Source organism: Ptychodera flava, chromosome 4 (assembly GCF_041260155.1).
Source record: "Ptychodera flava strain L36383 chromosome 4, AS_Pfla_20210202, whole genome shotgun sequence".
Taxonomy (NCBI): domain Eukaryota; kingdom Metazoa; phylum Hemichordata; class Enteropneusta; family Ptychoderidae; genus Ptychodera; species Ptychodera flava.
The window spans coordinates 16189372-16207040 of NC_091931.1; the positions used below are offsets into that span (position 1 = coordinate 16189372).

The 17669-nt window shown below is 37.6% G+C and overlaps 2 protein-coding genes across 4 annotated transcripts; both read left to right on the forward strand.

Moving 5' to 3' along the window:
- The first annotated feature begins 244 nt into the window (after positions 1-244).
- LOC139132091 (uncharacterized) lies at positions 245-3091 on the forward strand. Its single transcript, XM_070698482.1, has 4 exons — positions 245-395; positions 961-1103; positions 1286-1499; positions 2444-3091. The coding sequence occupies exons 1-4, from the start codon at positions 245-247 to the stop codon at positions 2467-2469; spliced, it is 534 nt and encodes a 177-aa protein (XP_070554583.1). The 3' UTR covers positions 2470-3091.
- Positions 3092-3103: 12 nt separating this feature from the next.
- Positions 3104-8022, forward strand: LOC139131013 (uncharacterized). 3 transcript variants are annotated; one of them, XR_011552033.1, is made up of 7 exons: positions 3104-3375; positions 4844-5368; positions 5795-5844; positions 6073-6168; positions 6590-6763; positions 7376-7589; positions 7855-8022. XR_011552033.1 is itself a non-coding variant. In XM_070696912.1 (6 exons), exons 2-5 carry the CDS (start codon positions 5748-5750, stop codon positions 7420-7422), a joined length of 414 nt encoding a protein of 137 aa, XP_070553013.1. In that variant the 5' UTR covers positions 3104-3375; positions 4844-5747; the 3' UTR covers positions 7423-7589; positions 7855-8022. The 3 variants fall into 3 exon arrangements, 1 of the variants encoding a protein (XP_070553013.1); XR_011552032.1 differs by having other exon boundaries at positions 5795-6168; XM_070696912.1 differs by having other exon boundaries at positions 4844-5844.
- The last annotated feature ends 9647 nt before the right edge of the window (positions 8023-17669 follow it).

A 17669-nucleotide genomic window follows, 5' to 3' on the forward strand; every position in this document is an offset into this window, starting at 1 on the left:
TGTGTGTGTGTGTGTCTGTGTGTCTGTGTGTGTGTGTATATATATATATATATATATATATATATATATATATATATATATATATATATATATATACATATATTTGTTTATTATGTTAAGTTCGACTGCGCATTATTTCGATACACCTCCTATGTTTGAAGTATGTGTTCTATCTGTCCTCAAAACATTACATATTTGGTTTTTATGCTTCGATTTTGAAGCATTGCTTGGAAAACAGGTTGACATGTGTCTAGGATGGTTGAAGACATCTGCTAGAAAGTTGTCTTTAAGTTTCACAGAACCTCTTGCTAGATTTCAAGGGAAAGTATTATTTGTGGTAAAAGCTGGAAATCCACACAACTTTAATCCTAACGACATTACGGGAAAGACAATCGGTAAGCTCAGGCACTCTTATATTCGATATTTCTTCCGATAACATAACCTGATATTGAGTAGATTAAAATGTTTCAACAAGGGATTTTGAATATTATGAGACGATCGTCGAACTTAATGAAAATCCTGGAATAATTGTCTCTTTATTTAGTTGCTTGACAGTTGACTTCAAAATACCATCATTTATGACAAGAATTACACGCATTAAGGTAGTATGTACCTTGAAAGTGAAAAACTTATACTTTTTGCTCAAACTTTCCTCAATAAGACTTTCAAACAATCTCTCGCTTTGTTGCTACTAAAACACATTACATTTACCTATATTTGAAATTCAAAATGTCCGCCATCCATGGGTAATTGTATGAGGAATAATACAATTTTCGATTTAAAACCGTGATGCAGAAAATTCTCTTTCTACAAGAGCTTTAGAGTGAACGCACAAATCGGTAGCCCAATATTGAAAATAGATATGAGTCAAAATATCTGTCTCCGATTCTACCTTAACAAAGACAAAACGATACAACTAGGATAAGTACAAAAGAAGATGTATCCATGTACAACTTTCAGGTTTTGAAAATGGAGTTTTCACCGACAAGACCTGTCTACTACATGCCAAGGATCGCATTGTTGGAGTCGATTCCATGCATCCACAACAAGAGGTGTACAAGGAGAACTTGGACATCTTGCTGGAGGACCTGAGACACGATAGGGTAAATATACAATAAAAAAGTCAAAGATAGAATTGAATTATGCAGGCTAATGAACAGTCAAAGCAACTGCGTAAGGAGCGGCAAAATCATGCTGGCAGGGCACATTGTTTGACTGACGAAGGGATAAACAGACGTGCTAATAGCAGAGGACAATAATTCACTGTCTTTAATAATCTTTTCAGATTGATTCATTCCTAGCGCTTGATATCAGAGTCGTGTTGCATCTTCATGAGGAGTTTGAATTCATAGGAGATGACATTGACTGTATCCTTGATGACGCAGTGTATGCAATAAAACGAAAGGACAGCCCACTCACGTGGTTCGACGAAACTCTGAGGGCAATGAGAAAGAACGGAAAATATCACGCCTTGTGTCACCAGGCCCGGCAGGAACATGGTAAGATATGTTTTTTTAATTACGAAAGTCAAGTAGAACACAATTGTCTTATGCATAGAAGCTTACTCAATCCGAAACCATAAAGGTTATGAAATCATGTACTCTGCATTGTATTCGAATTAACAGTCAGAGTTAACATTTCATCCCTTATATTATTTCTTGGTATCCGAAAGAGAGGCGTATCGCATTTCAGATTAAATGCTGTACAGATAATTAATAATGCACGATAACTAATTATTGATCATATTATATAAAAAATAGTAGGGCTGGGAGTAATTGGCTCGCCACGTATAGACGTCTAGCATTGTCGTTCAAGGCTTTAAGTATAATTCTGATATCTAACCCTCTTCTAAGAAGCTTACATTAGAGTAATTACAGACAATTCTCAGTATCTTAAATACGATTCTCCCACCTAAGTCAATCATGAAAGTCTCACGCGGTCGACGCTATTTTCAATAGGGATGATTTCTGTATTAACCCTTTCACCACCATGGTTTGTCCCAAATCCATTGTTTTCTATGGTAAAGTTGGACCTGTACAAAGGAAACTGGGGTGAAATGGTTAAAAGCGTTCATCTCAAATCTAGCTGTGGCAACAAGTCGACTTTTTACCCACAACGCATTTCTATATCATGTTGTTTGCCCCTAACACATGACAAAAGCTATTTAAGATAGCGAGAATTTAGTATGGTGTGATCATAATTGTATCTTCCATTGGCTTCCTAGTCTATCCTACTCCTTGTGGTTTAAAGACGTGTTATTTTCTACATTAATAAGCATTGGAGTATAATACAGACGTTCCTTCAGTGGTACTTCAATTTATACGCTTCCTAAATTCGAGGTCTTGGCTAACATTAAATATTTTCATACAGTTCGTCCACATTTCTAATGTGCATAGTGTATACCCGATAAAATAATACAGTTCTGCGATCTGTATTTTTTTAGATCACAAGGGAACAATTGTGTGCTAAGATGACAACCTGAAGAACTGTTCTGTACTGCATAACTTGATATAAGCTACACGTTTTCCAATATTTTTGCTCGTGTGTACTTTTCTATTGAGATATGCATTTATGGCAAATAATAAATATGAATAAAATACTGATGTCAATACGAAAGGACTCTGACATCTATGCGTTTGTAATGTACTTTTGTACTAAAGTACTGAGGTCTGTCTTTCTATTCAGGTATTATAAAGCGATCATTCTTTGCACCTAATCATCAACTCTTTCTTCAATCACTTCAGTTATCGATCAAATCATCTACTGTTTCTTGCGTGTTTGTCAAAATATGTATTCAATCTATAGTTAAGAATGTACTTTATGTGCGTTTCCTAGAATGGTCGGACGGAACGCTCACAAAACACTAATGTATTTGAAGTAATTTAAACGTTATTTTATTATTTAAATGGTGAAATCGTTCGCGTGGACCGAAACATATTTATTCAGTTATTTTTCTATCAAAATCGAACACTGGCAACATTGAGTACTCACCAAGCATTTGAGTTGTCAATCAAAACTGCTTGACTATTAAAAGGTTGACCCTACTGAGATTGAACTCTACCATGACTTCAATGACGCATGGTCTTAAGCTGGCGGAAAAACACCACAATCAACGTAAATCTTCTTACATTGCACTCTTTTAGCTCTCTCTCTCGTTTCCAACCTTGTCCACTAATCTCCAACCCAAAGCGAGACAGTTATCAGTAGATCACATGACCCATGATATTTACCAATTCAATGAGTGGTTAGACTTAGACACCCTGTGCTTACCAACAGGTTACACTGCACCAGGCCACAGACTGTGTAAAGTTCGAGGCAGAATGATTAGTATGTCGTTACACTGCTTGTATGTTTGTATCGTCTGTTTTGTAATCGGTAAGTGCAACCTGACAAATTTTACTTATCGTCAAAGTCTTTCTTCCATGCTCCAAACACCGTAGGTCGGGCCCCCCATGGGATGCGATGGTAACATGTTTATGATGTAGCGGCCGCACAGTCATCATCTCTTAAAGTCACCAAGAACTATTTTCAACTCAACAACTTCAGGCCCAGATTTAACGATGATTAATTTACAAGTTTTGTATAGATTAGCCAGGTTCGTTCTCAAAATTATGAATAACAACAATTCAATAACCGCATAACAGTAATTTCAATATAGCATGTGCCAGTCGATGAAGAAAATCATTCTATTGCTTTAATTTACTGATTTTCGTATAAAGTAAAAATAAAGGTTATGATTATCATTTGCATCTAAACTCAGAAGTTCCGAGTGAAAATTATGTAAGACTGGCATTGAAAAACATAGCCGAAACAAGCAACTACGTTATCTTGAGGCAGGAGACCATTTGCCCTCTGACGTCAGCCAAAATGTCCCTTGTTGGGACTATAGTACATCTCGTAAACATGTCATTTCGTATACTTCAGTCTTTAAATAATTACCAGAAATTGGCTACAACATCCATCACATGAGACTGATCTCGTCCTTTCAACGATGTCGTTCTCCTATTGTGATACATGCACGGTGCAAGCAGTAATATATCCCGTGCCTACATAAATAATACATGAACAGAACAATGAAGACAGGGTCAAGGTTTGATTAGGTGACCATATAACTGTTTAAGGGTCGTAAGAATTGCAGTTTGCCAATCATCTACATATACATATCAGGCGACAGGAGATTAAATGGTCAAGGATACGTACACACGGTCATAAACCCTTACGGTCCGAATCGTGTTAATGTAATCTTAATCTGTACACTATCAGATCAAGGAAAACTGCCAAGGTTTGGTAGTTTGATGAATCTGTTGCCCATATTTGATACAAGTAAAGAACATGGATGCAAAAAACTTCCCATGCGAACCACATCAAGTCATACGGTCGTGACATGCGACCTATTAAACACTTATTAAACTTTTAAGTAGCTAACGTGATATATACAGGGATGTTGAAAAATGGTGACTCAGTCCCTCTGATTCAGATCGGCGGTCATAGCATGCATGCTATTCAAAAATGGAGGTAGCAGATCCACATCCCTTCGTCATCAGTATACTTCTTCAAAATATCACTTAAATCTGCCAATTTATCAGAATAAAAGGTGCATAATTTGGAGCTACGTTGAAGCTTTTGTTATCACATATTATGGGCAAAAATGCTCTATAACCATGCCTTTCATGAGCTCTCTCTCTCCCTCCCTCCTACCCTCCTCCCCCTCTCTCTCTCTCTCTCTCTCTCTCTCTCTCTCTCTCTCTCTCTCTCTCTCTCTCTCTCTCTCTCTCTCTCTCTCTCTCTCTCTCTCTCTCTCTCTCTCTCTCTCGTGTGTTTTCGTCACCGACTTGCTTTGCAGGTGGCCAATGTTTCAACTCAATCAGTGATTATGTGCTGTCCGACGATGGCATCGACAGCAGGACCTTTCGAACATTCGTTCCAGACAGAGTCCCAGTTCCCTTGATGCGTGCATTTACACATGTACGTACCGTATACATTTTTCTATTACATAAGTACTTCCAGAGACACAATGCGTGCGTTTCTAATTGTTACCCACTCGGGACACCTGGTACCACCACTAACTTCGAGTGGTTCTGGATTGTCCTACTTAACTTTGTAAATTACAAACGTTCCATTGGCTTGGTAATGTAATACCTAGAAAAATTACTTTTAGACCAGTTTCATGTCAAATTACAGAGAGAGTTGTCCGATCATCAAATTACCCGTTACCAAGGTGATGACCTTCTCCGTAGATTGATGCTGTTTCGCGCAATGGGTCACCAGTTGGGAGAGAGGATTCTCACTGAGGTAGAAAAGAGAAAGAAGAGGAGAGGGTGTATACGATTGCAACATATCTTGGCTGCGACTGTCAGTTTGAATACATGTATGTACTTTGCATAGGAACAAATGTGGAAAAGATGCTATAAAGAACTAGTATATGCGCAAACTAATTTTATCAATCTCCCACTAGAAAGGACATCATCATCATAATGAAGGCATTTCGCTGATGATAGATCTGACATTTTAAGTGGTCCCTACCATGAATTATAATGTGTTAAACATAAACAGTGCACGCGATATTAAGCTGTTAATTCAAAATCTAAAATGTGCTAAACACTATTAAATAATGCTATGAAATAATGGTTAAAAAGAAATATGGATGATGGTTTCATCAATAGGAGAGAAACTATTGGCTGGGTATCAGTGCAGACTTACCCCGCAAGCACACTTTGAAAACCTTAAGTGGAATTTTCAGTGTCACAATGTTTCCTTCCTATCATGGAATTTCTGTTTTTCATCTTCTCTGTAGAGACGAAGACGGCATATACCGGGGCTTCCATGCAGATTTGATAACAGCTGGTACATCAGACAATTAAAATATCTCCGATATGATAGAAGCATCATGATGCGTGACTGTCATAATAAAGACAAAAAAGTTCTGAAAAACGAATTTTCTTGATACACAGAAGAAATAAGACTGTTTTGCAAGTAACAGATGTTTAATAACCATCATTATTCCGTGATAGTTTAATTTAAAAAGGCCTTTGCTCCAGAACGGTTTACATAATTATATCGTTCTTATTTAAGTCTGTAGAGAGGCTGGAAAGAAGTGTGTGAATCAAGTTGTGCCAAAAAGTGCATGTCTTACCCATAGAAGTGGTGAAATTCCCCACGCAGGACCAGGTAAGTAGGAGGGAATTAGAACTGTTGAGGCCCCTAAGATTGCATAATGTCTACCGACCTGTTAAATAAACTGTTTGTCAATCATCTATGGCCCATTATTGAAATTATTTGACATTTCCTACTAAAAAAGACTCGTAAAATACTAGTTAAAATATGGGGTGTTTTTATAACGTTTAAAAGAATGAAATTAATATCGTTCCAAATGTAGTTTGGATACATTCAATAAAAAAATTGATGCCCGTTTTAAATTCGACGTTCACATTTTTTCTGACCTTCGTAAACACACGCTTTATTGGGACTATGCTATGCTTCTTAATTTTATTGTTCAAGGCGCCCTTGCTCTCCTCTCAAGCCCTTTCCTAATAATTTTATCCATCATTCTGTAAACTTTCATTTTTGGATATGCCGACATATTTTGTAGCTTTACTAGGGAAGCAGATTGATATATGCCTCGGATGGAGTAAGACCTCCGCTAGAACCCTCTCGGTGGACTACACAGAACCTTTTGTGAGGTTCGATTCTGAAGTCCTATTCGTGGTGAAATCTGGAAATCCAAACAATTTTGATCCAAATGACATCAGAGGAAAGACAATCGGTAAGTTACAAGAGCTATTTATCTTTCCAGTGAGGACATAATTTGACTTTGAACAGCTAAGAAGTTTGAATTGAAAATTTACTGCCTGAATCGATCGTTAATAACCGGCAACTCGCCATATCAGTATCGGCTTGCTGTGAAAAAAATGTGTGTAGGGCCATGAAAAAGCTCTGTCGAATAGATACACTACATAGTAATATCTTAATTTCTTGAAACCTCGCTCATAAAAATTCGTGAGGTTGCAAGGTCCAAGGAACAACATCTTTCTACAAAAGATTCCTGAAACGGTGCTCTGCCATGGCGATGATTAATCCTGTCAAGTAATAGAGATCTACTGTTCCTACAAATCTGGGCAACCATTTTCCACTTTAAGCCTCTTATCATAATGTTCCATTAGATCAAGAATCTTGTCATTGTTGCTGTGATAATAAGATGATATGGAAATCAACATACAGGCGTAGCCATTTCATATAATCCGATTGTCTTTTTTGCTATTTCCTATCAATCTTGTGTACTTCTTTTTGTTCCAAATTTCAATTTACAAAAACGTTCTGATAAAACTACCAGGAAATGCCCCAAAACTAGGACAAGGACACATTTTCATTTTCTCAGATCGATGCCTTTCTCACGTTCACCGAAAGAATCCAACCACATCTTAAAGATGAATTTGAATTCATAGGAGACGACGTAGGCTGCGTTACTGAAAGATCACTTCATGGGATAAAACGGAAGGACAACTCACTCACGTGGTTCGATGAAACCCTGAAAGCAATGAAAGAAAATGGCAAATATCACGCCTTATGTCACCAGGGCAACATCGACCACGGTATGATATCACTCTTGATTTTCATATTTTGAAAAAGCCAGACTTCACTCATTTTGATTTTAAATTGAATCGCATCTATACGCATATAAACATACTGTATCTTCAAATCCATTTTGCCTGTCCATGCGGATCAATAAAAAGCTATTCAATTTATACTTTTCAACCGTTCAAGTACTCTTATGTTGCATTTCCATGCATGTAATTTACACTGAACAGTATTTTATTATAACTTGCTTTAAATTATTATTCTACATTTCTTTCTCAGGTCACAAAGGGAAAATTAACTGTTTGGTTGAATAAACGTTGACCCTTCTTCGCTCGAAGAGCCTGTGATTTCACTTTATAACGTTCTCGTTGAAAAAGTGAATGTAACAGTTTTCCAACAAAATTCTACAGCAAAGTAAAACCGAATTGGTATTGCATTATTAAACCACTCAAATGCGTTTTATTCTGTACCTTTATTGATATTTGTCTGGGTTTGTCTGTATGTCTTCTTTAATACCTACCTACTCAAACATACACACATTCCGACCTGTCAGTCAATATGTAAGCTTGCAAGTACATCCGTCTGTGGCTGTTAACAAGGTTTTGTCATTCTTGTGTATGGTTATTGAACATTTTTAAAGATGAAGTTTCACCTCCATAAAATGCCTATATTGTGTGTGATACTTAAATGACAGGTCCAAAATACTTGGAGTACACGATGCATTGTCTGCAATAAAACGAAAGGACAGCCAACTCACGTGGTTCGACGAATGTCTAAGGGCAATGGAAAACAGCAGCAAATATTACGCCTTGTGTCAACATGCCTGGCATGAACATAGTTAAATAATAACACATGAGAGCTTGGGCAATATCACGATTTATTGCCTGCCCAAGGGATGGTGGTCATGATCGAAATACTGATGATGCCCGAGCCGTAGGCCGTAGGCGTGATATTGCCCAAGCTCTCATGTGTTATTATTTTTATTACACCGAACAAGCAAACATGCAAAGAAACAAAAACACAAAGACTTCTTCGAGTACAGTTCGCCTTCTGAGTCCGGACCTCAGCGTAAAATGTTGTCGATGCCGAGTCTATAGGGTTGCCGCTAAAGTTTGCCGATCTCCTCGGTGGCGTATCCAAATTTGTTGCTTGCATAGTCGCTGAACACAGAAATTGCATTCCTTGTTGCCATTTTCGTTCTTTGCTGTTTACTTGCATCAAAATATCGTCTAACTGTGCCGGTGACAGCTCTGCATGACGTTTCGCAGCCATAAGTGGCCAACTGCAAAGTACAACAAGCGAACGACAATTTGTTTTGCGCAGAAAGGATGCGCAGTAAGTAAAATGACGTCATCCATGTAATATCAAATGCAGAGGGCATCATCAAGTTCGCAGAGGGCATCATCACATTCGCAGAGGGCATCATCATGTTCTTTTACATGTCACGTGAGTCGTGTTTAACCAATGGCAGTGCACGCTGAATGAGTGAGGTGTAATAATAAGAAATGTTTTTGCATTATGAAAGTGAAGTAGACAATTTTCTTATTGCCAGAAATTTACTCTTGACACATAAAGGTTATGAATTCGTGTATTCTGCATTGCATTCGAATCAAAAGTCTCAATTAATGTTTCATCACTTATATTATCTCGTGATGACCGATAAAAAGCGTATTGCATTTCAGATGAAAAGCTGTACAGATATTTAATAATACACGACAAATAATTTATTGATCATCTTACATAAAGAAAATAGTAAGGCTTGGAGTAAACGGCCCGCCACTTATCGACGTCGAGCATTTGTCCGCCGAGGCTTTTAAGTTTAATTCTGAGATCTTATCCAAATCAAAGACAATTCTCGGTAGCTTACATATGATTTTTCCACCTAAGTGAGTTATTAAAGTCCCACGCGGTCAACAAATCTTTTGCTGAGGCGAGAAGTAGACTCTTTTGCCCACAATGCATTTCAAAATCATATAGTTTGCCCCCAGCGCAAGATAACGCTATTTAAGATAGCGAGAATTCAATATGGAGTGATACTGGTTTTATATTCCATGGGCTTCATAGTCTATCCTTCTTTCTGTTTTTCAAAAGAGGTGTTATTTTCTTCATTAATGAGCATGGAGTATAATTCAGAAAGTTACACCAGCGATATTTCTATATAAACGGTTCCTAAATTCGAGGTCTTGGCTATCCTAAAGTATTTTCATACAAACTGTTAAGGTGCACAGTGACCCCGATAAAATAATAAAGTTCTGAGATCTGTATTTTGTCAGGTCACAAGGCAACGATTGTGTGCTGGGATGACAAGGTGCATGACTTTCTATTTCGGGACTGCATAACTTTCATGTATAAGCTTCACATTTTCTAATGTTTTTTGCTCATGTCTAGTTTTCCATTGAGATATGAAATTATGACAAATAATAAATATGAAGAAAAATATTACTGTTATCAATATGACAGAAATCTGACATGTATGCTTTTGTACCGTACTAAAGTTTGTCTTTCTATTCGGGTAATCACAAATCAATCTTTCCTTGCACCCAATCGTCAACTTTTTCTTCAATCAGTTTAATTATCGATCAAATCATCTACATTTTCTTGCGTTTTTGTCAAAAAATGTATTCAATTGATCGTTATTTTACTTAACGACAAGGCGATGAATGTACTTTATCTGCGTTTACCGGAATGGTCGGACTGCTTTCAAAACACTAACACACCTGCAGTAATTTAAATATTATTTTATCATTTGAATGATGCAATGGTTCGCATGGACCTTCACATATTAGGTATTTCACAATCAAATCCGAACACTGGCAACATACGATATTAACCAAGCATAGGAGTTGTTGATCAATAACGCTCGATTACATCCCTCCTTACCTTTTAAAAAGTTGACGCCTGTATGTGTGCATCGCCTGTTTTGTACTCGGTAAGTGCAACCTGACAAATTTTACATATCATCAAAGACTTTATAACATGCCCCATATATCGAACGTCACGCTCCCCGTAGGATTCAATGTTAACTTGTCTATGATGTAGCAGGCCGCATAGTTGTCATCTCTTAAAGTCATCGAGAACTATTTTCAACTTAACAACGTCGAACCCGGAAATGATTAAATCACAAGTTTTTCATTGTGGGCCGTTTTTTAATTATGCATAAAGAATTCGATGACCGCATAACAGTTATTTGAGTGTATGATGGAAATCATGCTATTTCTTTACTGATTTTCATTTATTATGGAAATAAAGGTCATGATTATCATTTGCATCTGAACCCAAAATTTCCGAGTGAAAGTTATGTAAGACAGGCATTTAATAAAAGCATTGTAGCCAAAACAAGGGACTGCGTATCTACGAGGCAGGAGACCACTTACCCTCCTACGTCAGGCAAATAGTCCCTTGTTTGAACTATAGTTTATCTCGTAAACATGTCATTTCGTACATATAGTTTTTAAATAATGGCTACAACATTCATCACATGAGATTTGATCTCGTCCTTTCAATGATGTCGTTCTCCTATTGTGACACTTGCACGACTCAGGCAGTAATGTATCCCGTGCCTTAACAGATAATACATGAACAGAACAATGCAGACAGGGTCAAGAGTTGATTAAGTAATCATATAAATGTTAAAGGGTCGTAAGCATTGCATTTTGCCATATACGTACATATAAATATCAGGCGACAGGAGATTAAATGCTCACGGTTACACATACACTGACGTAAAGCTCTAATGGTCGGAATCACATGTGCCAATGCAATCTGAATCTTTATTCACCCTATCAGATCGAGGGACCCTGCCCGGGTTTGGTCGTTTGATTAATCTAATGCCCATATTAAAGAACATGGACAAAAAACTTCCATAGGAACCACATCAAATCATATGGACGTGGCATGTCCTCTATTTAACACTTATTAAACATTTAAGAAGCTAACAGAATAATTACAGCAATTTGGAAGATGGTGACTCACCCCTTTGATTCCGATTTCCGGTCATAGCATGCATGCTATCTAAACGATTGTAGCAGATCCTCATCCCTTCAACATCAGTATGCATTATTCTAAATAATATCAACTACTCTGCCGATGTATCAGAATAAAGGTGCAAATGCAAAATTGGGAGCTATGGTTTTATTATCACATATGGGCAAAAAAGTTCTCGATAACCAAGCAGTTTATGAGCGCTCTGTGTCTCTGTGTCTTTCTCTCTAATGTTCGTTGTCATTACAGTCATCGACTTCCTCTGCAGGTGGCCAATGCTTCACTCAGTCAGTGATTATGTGCTTTCCAACGTTGGCATCGACAGCAGCTGTTTTCGAGCATTCACCCAAGTCAGAGTTCCAATTCCAATGATGCGTGCATTTATCACCCGTCATTTCAGTGAGGTAAGAGCCAGGGGCTTTATCTCTTGACTTACAGTGAAAAAACTGAGCGACGATTGAGTCATTTTTCTTTAATTTTAATTTATTAAAATGGAGAATTTGAAACATTGGCATTGAAGAGAACAAACGCTTAACAAAGCATAGAAAGATGGGTTGCTGTTTAACAAATATTGAATATTTTTTCGTATTCAACCTCATATCCTACGGAACCAAGACTCACCTGCAAAAAATGGCCAATGACCCTGTGATAAAAAAAGACTTAGCTACATCCAGACCTCTAAATCATGGTTCAATTTCGAGCTAAACTACTGTAATTTTGACAGTGATCCCTAGAAACAACCTGAGTTCAATAAAGCAAAGGCACATAGATACTCGCTGGCACACCATGCTGACAAAATTCAATTTAAAGGGCCATTATTTGTAACTTTTGACCATTTCTTACCTCGCAAAATTCCATGTTGGAGGCTCATATTTGTCGTAAAATTTGTTTAACGAAGAAACAAACATGATTAGTGATGTAATAGCCACATAAAACTGCTAATTTTCGTTCAAACGTGTTGCCCTTCCGAGCTCGTTTGTTTACGTTTGGCATGCTCAGCGTGCCGGGGAGAACGCATATATGGTGACGCCGCGATCACGCGAGATGTACAAGTTCACGTTTATTGCGGGATCAAAACAAACATTGCGTCGTGGATTGCCAGACATCTGGCTACGCAACGTGCTCGGACAATGGACTACGACGTAAGTACCGGGCATAAGTAATGAATATTTATTTGAAATTGCTGTAAATGGCTCGCGTAGGTGCAAAAGAATGCCTACTTTGCAATCCGCGTGTCAACAGAGTTTGTATTTCTGTCCGGACAAAAAATTGAAATTTTCGTTGTAAAATCACATGTTATTTAGTTGTGGGGCACTTAATGTTTCCGAATAATATGCTATTCTCTGTTATTTGACAGGCTATTCAACATGAGCAGTGATCAGTGCAATCAAAACTAACGGAAAAATCGCCAGAAGATACAGCTAATGGAACTTTAAATCGACGAATAAAGCGCTCGATACAATTCTGGCCACAAGACAGCAATTCTGTCCACCACAGTCGTAGCGCAGAAAATTTAGTATTGTTTCAATCGATCTGACCTCCAAATCTCCGACACCCTCCCAATCAACAGTGCTAACCTACCCACCTACCTACCTACTTACTTATTGAAAAGATCAGTGATGAACGACACTTTGATATGCCCCAAACCAAAACAGCCATGTAGGTACCGTAACATTTGCTATTAGATAAGTACTTCCAGAGACACAATACGTGCGTTTGTAATTGTTACCCATTCCGAACACCTGGTACCACCACAATTAGTGGTTCTGGATTCTCCTACTTAACTTTGTACATCACAAACGTTTCATACACCTGGCACTGTATTAACTAGAAAAAATTATTAATAGACCAGTTTCATGTCAAATTACAGAGAGAGTTGTCCGATCATCAAATTACCCGTTACCAAGGTGATGAACTTCTCCGTAGATTGATACTGTTTCGCGCAATGGTCACCAGTTGGGAGAGAGGATTCTAACTGAGGTAGAAAAGAAGAAAGAAGAGGAGAGGGTGTATACGATTGCAACATATCTTGGCTGCGACTGTCAGTTTGAATACATGTATGTACTTTGCATAGGAAAAAATGTGGAAAAGATGCTACAAAGGACTAGTATATGCGCAAACTAATTTTATCAATCTCTCACTAGAAAGGGCGTCGTCGTCTTAATGAAGGCATTTGTCTGATCATTGAGCGGACATTTTCAATTGGTTAAGACTATGGTTTGCAACTAGTTTACAAACTTTTATCCCTACCATGAATGTATAATATATTAAGCATAAACAGTGCACGCCATATTAAAGTGAGAATTCGAAATCCAATGTGCGAACCATAATTAAATAATTTCATCGAAATAATTGTTGAAAGGAAATATGTATGATGATTTCATCAATACATGAGAAACTATTGTCTGGGAAACAGTCCCAACTTACCCCGCAAGCACACATTTAAAACTTAAAGTGGTATATTTCAGTGTGTGGAGTAATCCAAAATTATTCCTTTCTATCACGGAATTTCTATTTTTTACCTTCTCTACAGAGACGAAGACGACATATACCGGGGCTTCAATGCAGATTTATAACAGCTGGTATATCAGAAAATGAAAATATCTCCGATATGATAGAAGCATCATGATGCGTGACTATCATATAAAAGACAAGAACGAAGTTTTCTTGATACACAGAAGAAATAAGAACGTGTTTTGCCAGTAACAAATGTTTAATAACCATCATTATACCGTGATAGTTTAATTAAAAAAGACCTTTGCTCCAGAGTGTTTTATATAATTATGTCGTTCTTGTTTAATCTGTAGAGGGGCTGGAAATGCGTTTTACAACTAGTAGATGCATTCCATGAATGTTTGATAGAAATGCGCTTGCTTCACAAAGTCGTACATAATTACATCGTTTTGTTTAAGTCTGTAGAGAAGCTGGCAAGAAGTGTGTGAATCAAGTTGTGCCCCAAAGTGCATGTCTTACCCATAGAAGTGGCGAAATTCTCCACGCCGGACCAGGTAAGCAGGAGCGAAGTAGAGGTATAGTGGCACGTATGATTGCATAATGTCCACCAACCTTTTAAATAAACGTTTGTCAACAATCTATGACCCACTATGCAAATTATTTGACAATTATTCTCAGAAAAAGAGACTCGTAAAAAACTAGTTACAATATGGGGTCTTTTTATAACTTTTAAAAGAATGACAATACATATCCTTTCCAATGTACTTTCAATACATTGAATAACAAAATTGATATTCGTTTTAAATTTGACCTTAATATCGTGTTGTCTCTCGGCCGTGACCTTCGTAAACACACGCTTTATTGGGATAATGCTATGCTACTTCATTTCATTTTTCAAAGTGCTCTTGCTCTAATCTCAAGGCCTTTTCATAATTATTTTATCCATTATTCTGTAAGCTTTTATTTTGGATATGCCGACATACTTTGTAGCACTTACTAGGGAAGCAGATTGATATATGCTTCGGATGGAGTAAGAGCCCTGCTAGAACCCTCTCGGTGGAATTCACAGAATCTTACGTGAGGATCGATTCTGAAGTCCTATTCGTGGTCAAATCTGGAAATCCGAACAATTTTGATCCAAATGACATCAGGGGAAAGACAATCGTAAGTTACAAGAGTATTTATCTTTCAAGTGAGGACATAGTTTGTACTTTGGACAGCTAAGAAGTTTGGAATTAAAATTGACTGCCTGAATCGATTGTTAAAAACCGGAAACTCGCCATATCAGTATCAGCTTTGCTGTGAAAAAACTACAATGAAAAGCTCTGTCGAATAGTATACTACATAGTAATATCTCATTTTCTTGAAACGTCGCTAATAAAAAAAGTGAGGTTCAAGGTCAAAACTACAAAGGAAATTAATGATTGTAACACGGACATCTTTCTACCAAAGAAGAAACGGTGCCCTGCCATGCCGATGATTAATTCGTGTCAAGTAATAGAGATCTAACATTCATACAAATTCGGGCAACCATTTCCACTTTTAAGCTTCGTATTATAATATTCCATTAGCTATTATTCACACTTGTAGGTTTTGAAGATGGATTTGTCACGGATAAGACCTGTCTACTACATGCCAGAGATCGAATCGTTGGAGTTGATAACATGCAACCGCACCAAGAGGTGTACAAGGAAAACTTGGAATTCCTATTGGACGACGTCAGACACGACAGGGTAATAAGAAAACACGAAGTAATCAAAGACATAAGAAAGTCTGCAGATGGCAGACGACACAATAGTAAAGGAAATGCACGAGGATAAAAAGAGACTCAAACTTGAAGAATGAGACTTACTGACTCGTCTCTAGTCCAGTGCATTAGGGAAACAAGTTAAATTTCATCACTGACTTCACATCTTAAAATTCAGATCAAGAAATCTTGTCATTGTTGCTAGGATAATAAGATGGTGTGGAAATCCTCATTCGGGCATAGCCATTTCACATAATCCGAGTATTTATTTTCCTATTCCATCAATCTATGTATTCCTATTTTTCATAATTTCAATTGCCAAAAAAGTCTTAAAAACTACCAGAAATACGCCAAAAATTATGATAAGGTCGCACTTTCATTTCTCAGATCGATGCCTTCCTTACGTACACCGAAAGAATCCAACCACATCTTAAAGATGAATTTGAATTCATAGGAGACCACGTCGGCTGTGTTACCGAAAAATCACCACTTCATGGGATAAAACGAAGGACAACCCACCACGTGGTTCGATGAAACACTGAAAGCAATGAAAGAAAATGGCAAATACACGCCTTATGTCACCAGGCCAACATCGACCACGGTATGATATCACTCTTGATTTTCATATTTTGAAAGAGCAAGACTTCACTCATTTTGATTTTAAATTTAATCGCACCCATAGCGCAATAAACATTCTGTATCTTTAAATCCGTTTGCCTGTTCATGCGGATCAAGAAAGCCATTCAATTTATACTTTTCAACCATCTCAAGGACTCTTTTTCTTGCATTTCTACGCATGATATATAAACTTAACAGTATTTAATTATAACTTGCTTAAATTTTATTCTACATTTCTTTCTCAGTCACAAGGGGAAAATTAACTGTTTGGTTGAATAAACGATGACCCTACTTCGCTCGATGACCCTGTGATTTCATTTCGTAATGTTCTCGTTTGAAAAAGTGAATGTAACAGTTTTCAGACAAAATTCTACAGCAAAGTAAAACAAAGTTGGTATTTCATTATTAAACCTACTCAAAATGCTGTTTCATTCTGTACCTTCATTGATATTTGTCTGGTTTGTCTGTATGTCTTCTTTAACACCTACCTACTCACACACCTAAACGCCATCAGACCTTGTCTGTCATTTAGGGGTTATTACACGAAGTGATGTGTCCGTATTTGACGATTGCGAAGCAACGAATCAAAATGCGGACACATCACGAGAATACGACGCGGTATCGCCCAAACTTCGTGTGATAACCCCTTTATCATACATGCATGCTTTGGTTATGACTGTTTTTCTACGGAGTCCGACGTTCCGAAATTAGCGACGAAATCAACTGAAATCGACCTTGCTTGCTCATAGCTGTACAGATACAAAGTTGGTTGCTAAGGAGTGATGACAACCGTATCACTCTTGATATATTCCGCTGTTAGGCCGTTCCACTTCAAAGGAGGGTTTATGGCACACTTTTAAAGCGAACAATTTAAATATTAAGATGTCGACACAGGTTTTCACACTTTGAAGAAGATTTATTTTTAGCTTGAAATGGTGGTGGATGTAAAAAATAGGCTGGAGTGTGTAAAATGAGTGTGTTTTCGTGTTTTGAAACATAAACTCATCCCTTCGCGAAAGTTATGAGGCCGGCCAAAATCGGGTCAAAATACTCGCGCCGCGCCAACGTTCGATTTCAAACTCGATCGAGCAGCTGAGAGCATAAAGCAAGCAGCTCTGCGACATCTAAGCTTATGAATGCACAGTGGATATAATAGCCGTACCAGGCAGTTTATGTTCAAGAATTATACATGTCCTCAGTCATCAATATGCCGACATTTCCACCTTAGAAAGGAATTTGTGAGCGGATTAGGGAAAACGTGAAGTGAGTATACTGTAAGCTGTAGAGTCGTAAC

Coding starts and splice junctions, on each gene's coding strand:
- LOC139132091 (XM_070698482.1), top strand. CDS start 245: ATGTGTCTAGGATGGTTGAAGACATCTGCTAGAAAGTTGTCTTTAAGT. Junction 1,104..1,285: donor AGGACCTGAGACACGATAGG/GTAAATATACAA, acceptor TAATCTTTTCAG/ATTGATTCATTCCTAGCGCT. Junction 1,500..2,443: donor CCAGGCCCGGCAGGAACATG/GTAAGATATGTT, acceptor GTATTTTTTTAG/ATCACAAGGGAACAATTGTG.
- LOC139131013 (XM_070696912.1), top strand. CDS start 5,748: ATGTTTCCTTCCTATCATGGAATTTCTGTTTTTCATCTTCTCTGTAGA. Junction 5,845..6,072: donor TGCAGATTTGATAACAGCTG/GTACATCAGACA, acceptor TTCTTATTTAAG/TCTGTAGAGAGGCTGGAAAG. Junction 6,169..6,589: donor AATTCCCCACGCAGGACCAG/GTAAGTAGGAGG, acceptor CATATTTTGTAG/CTTTACTAGGGAAGCAGATT.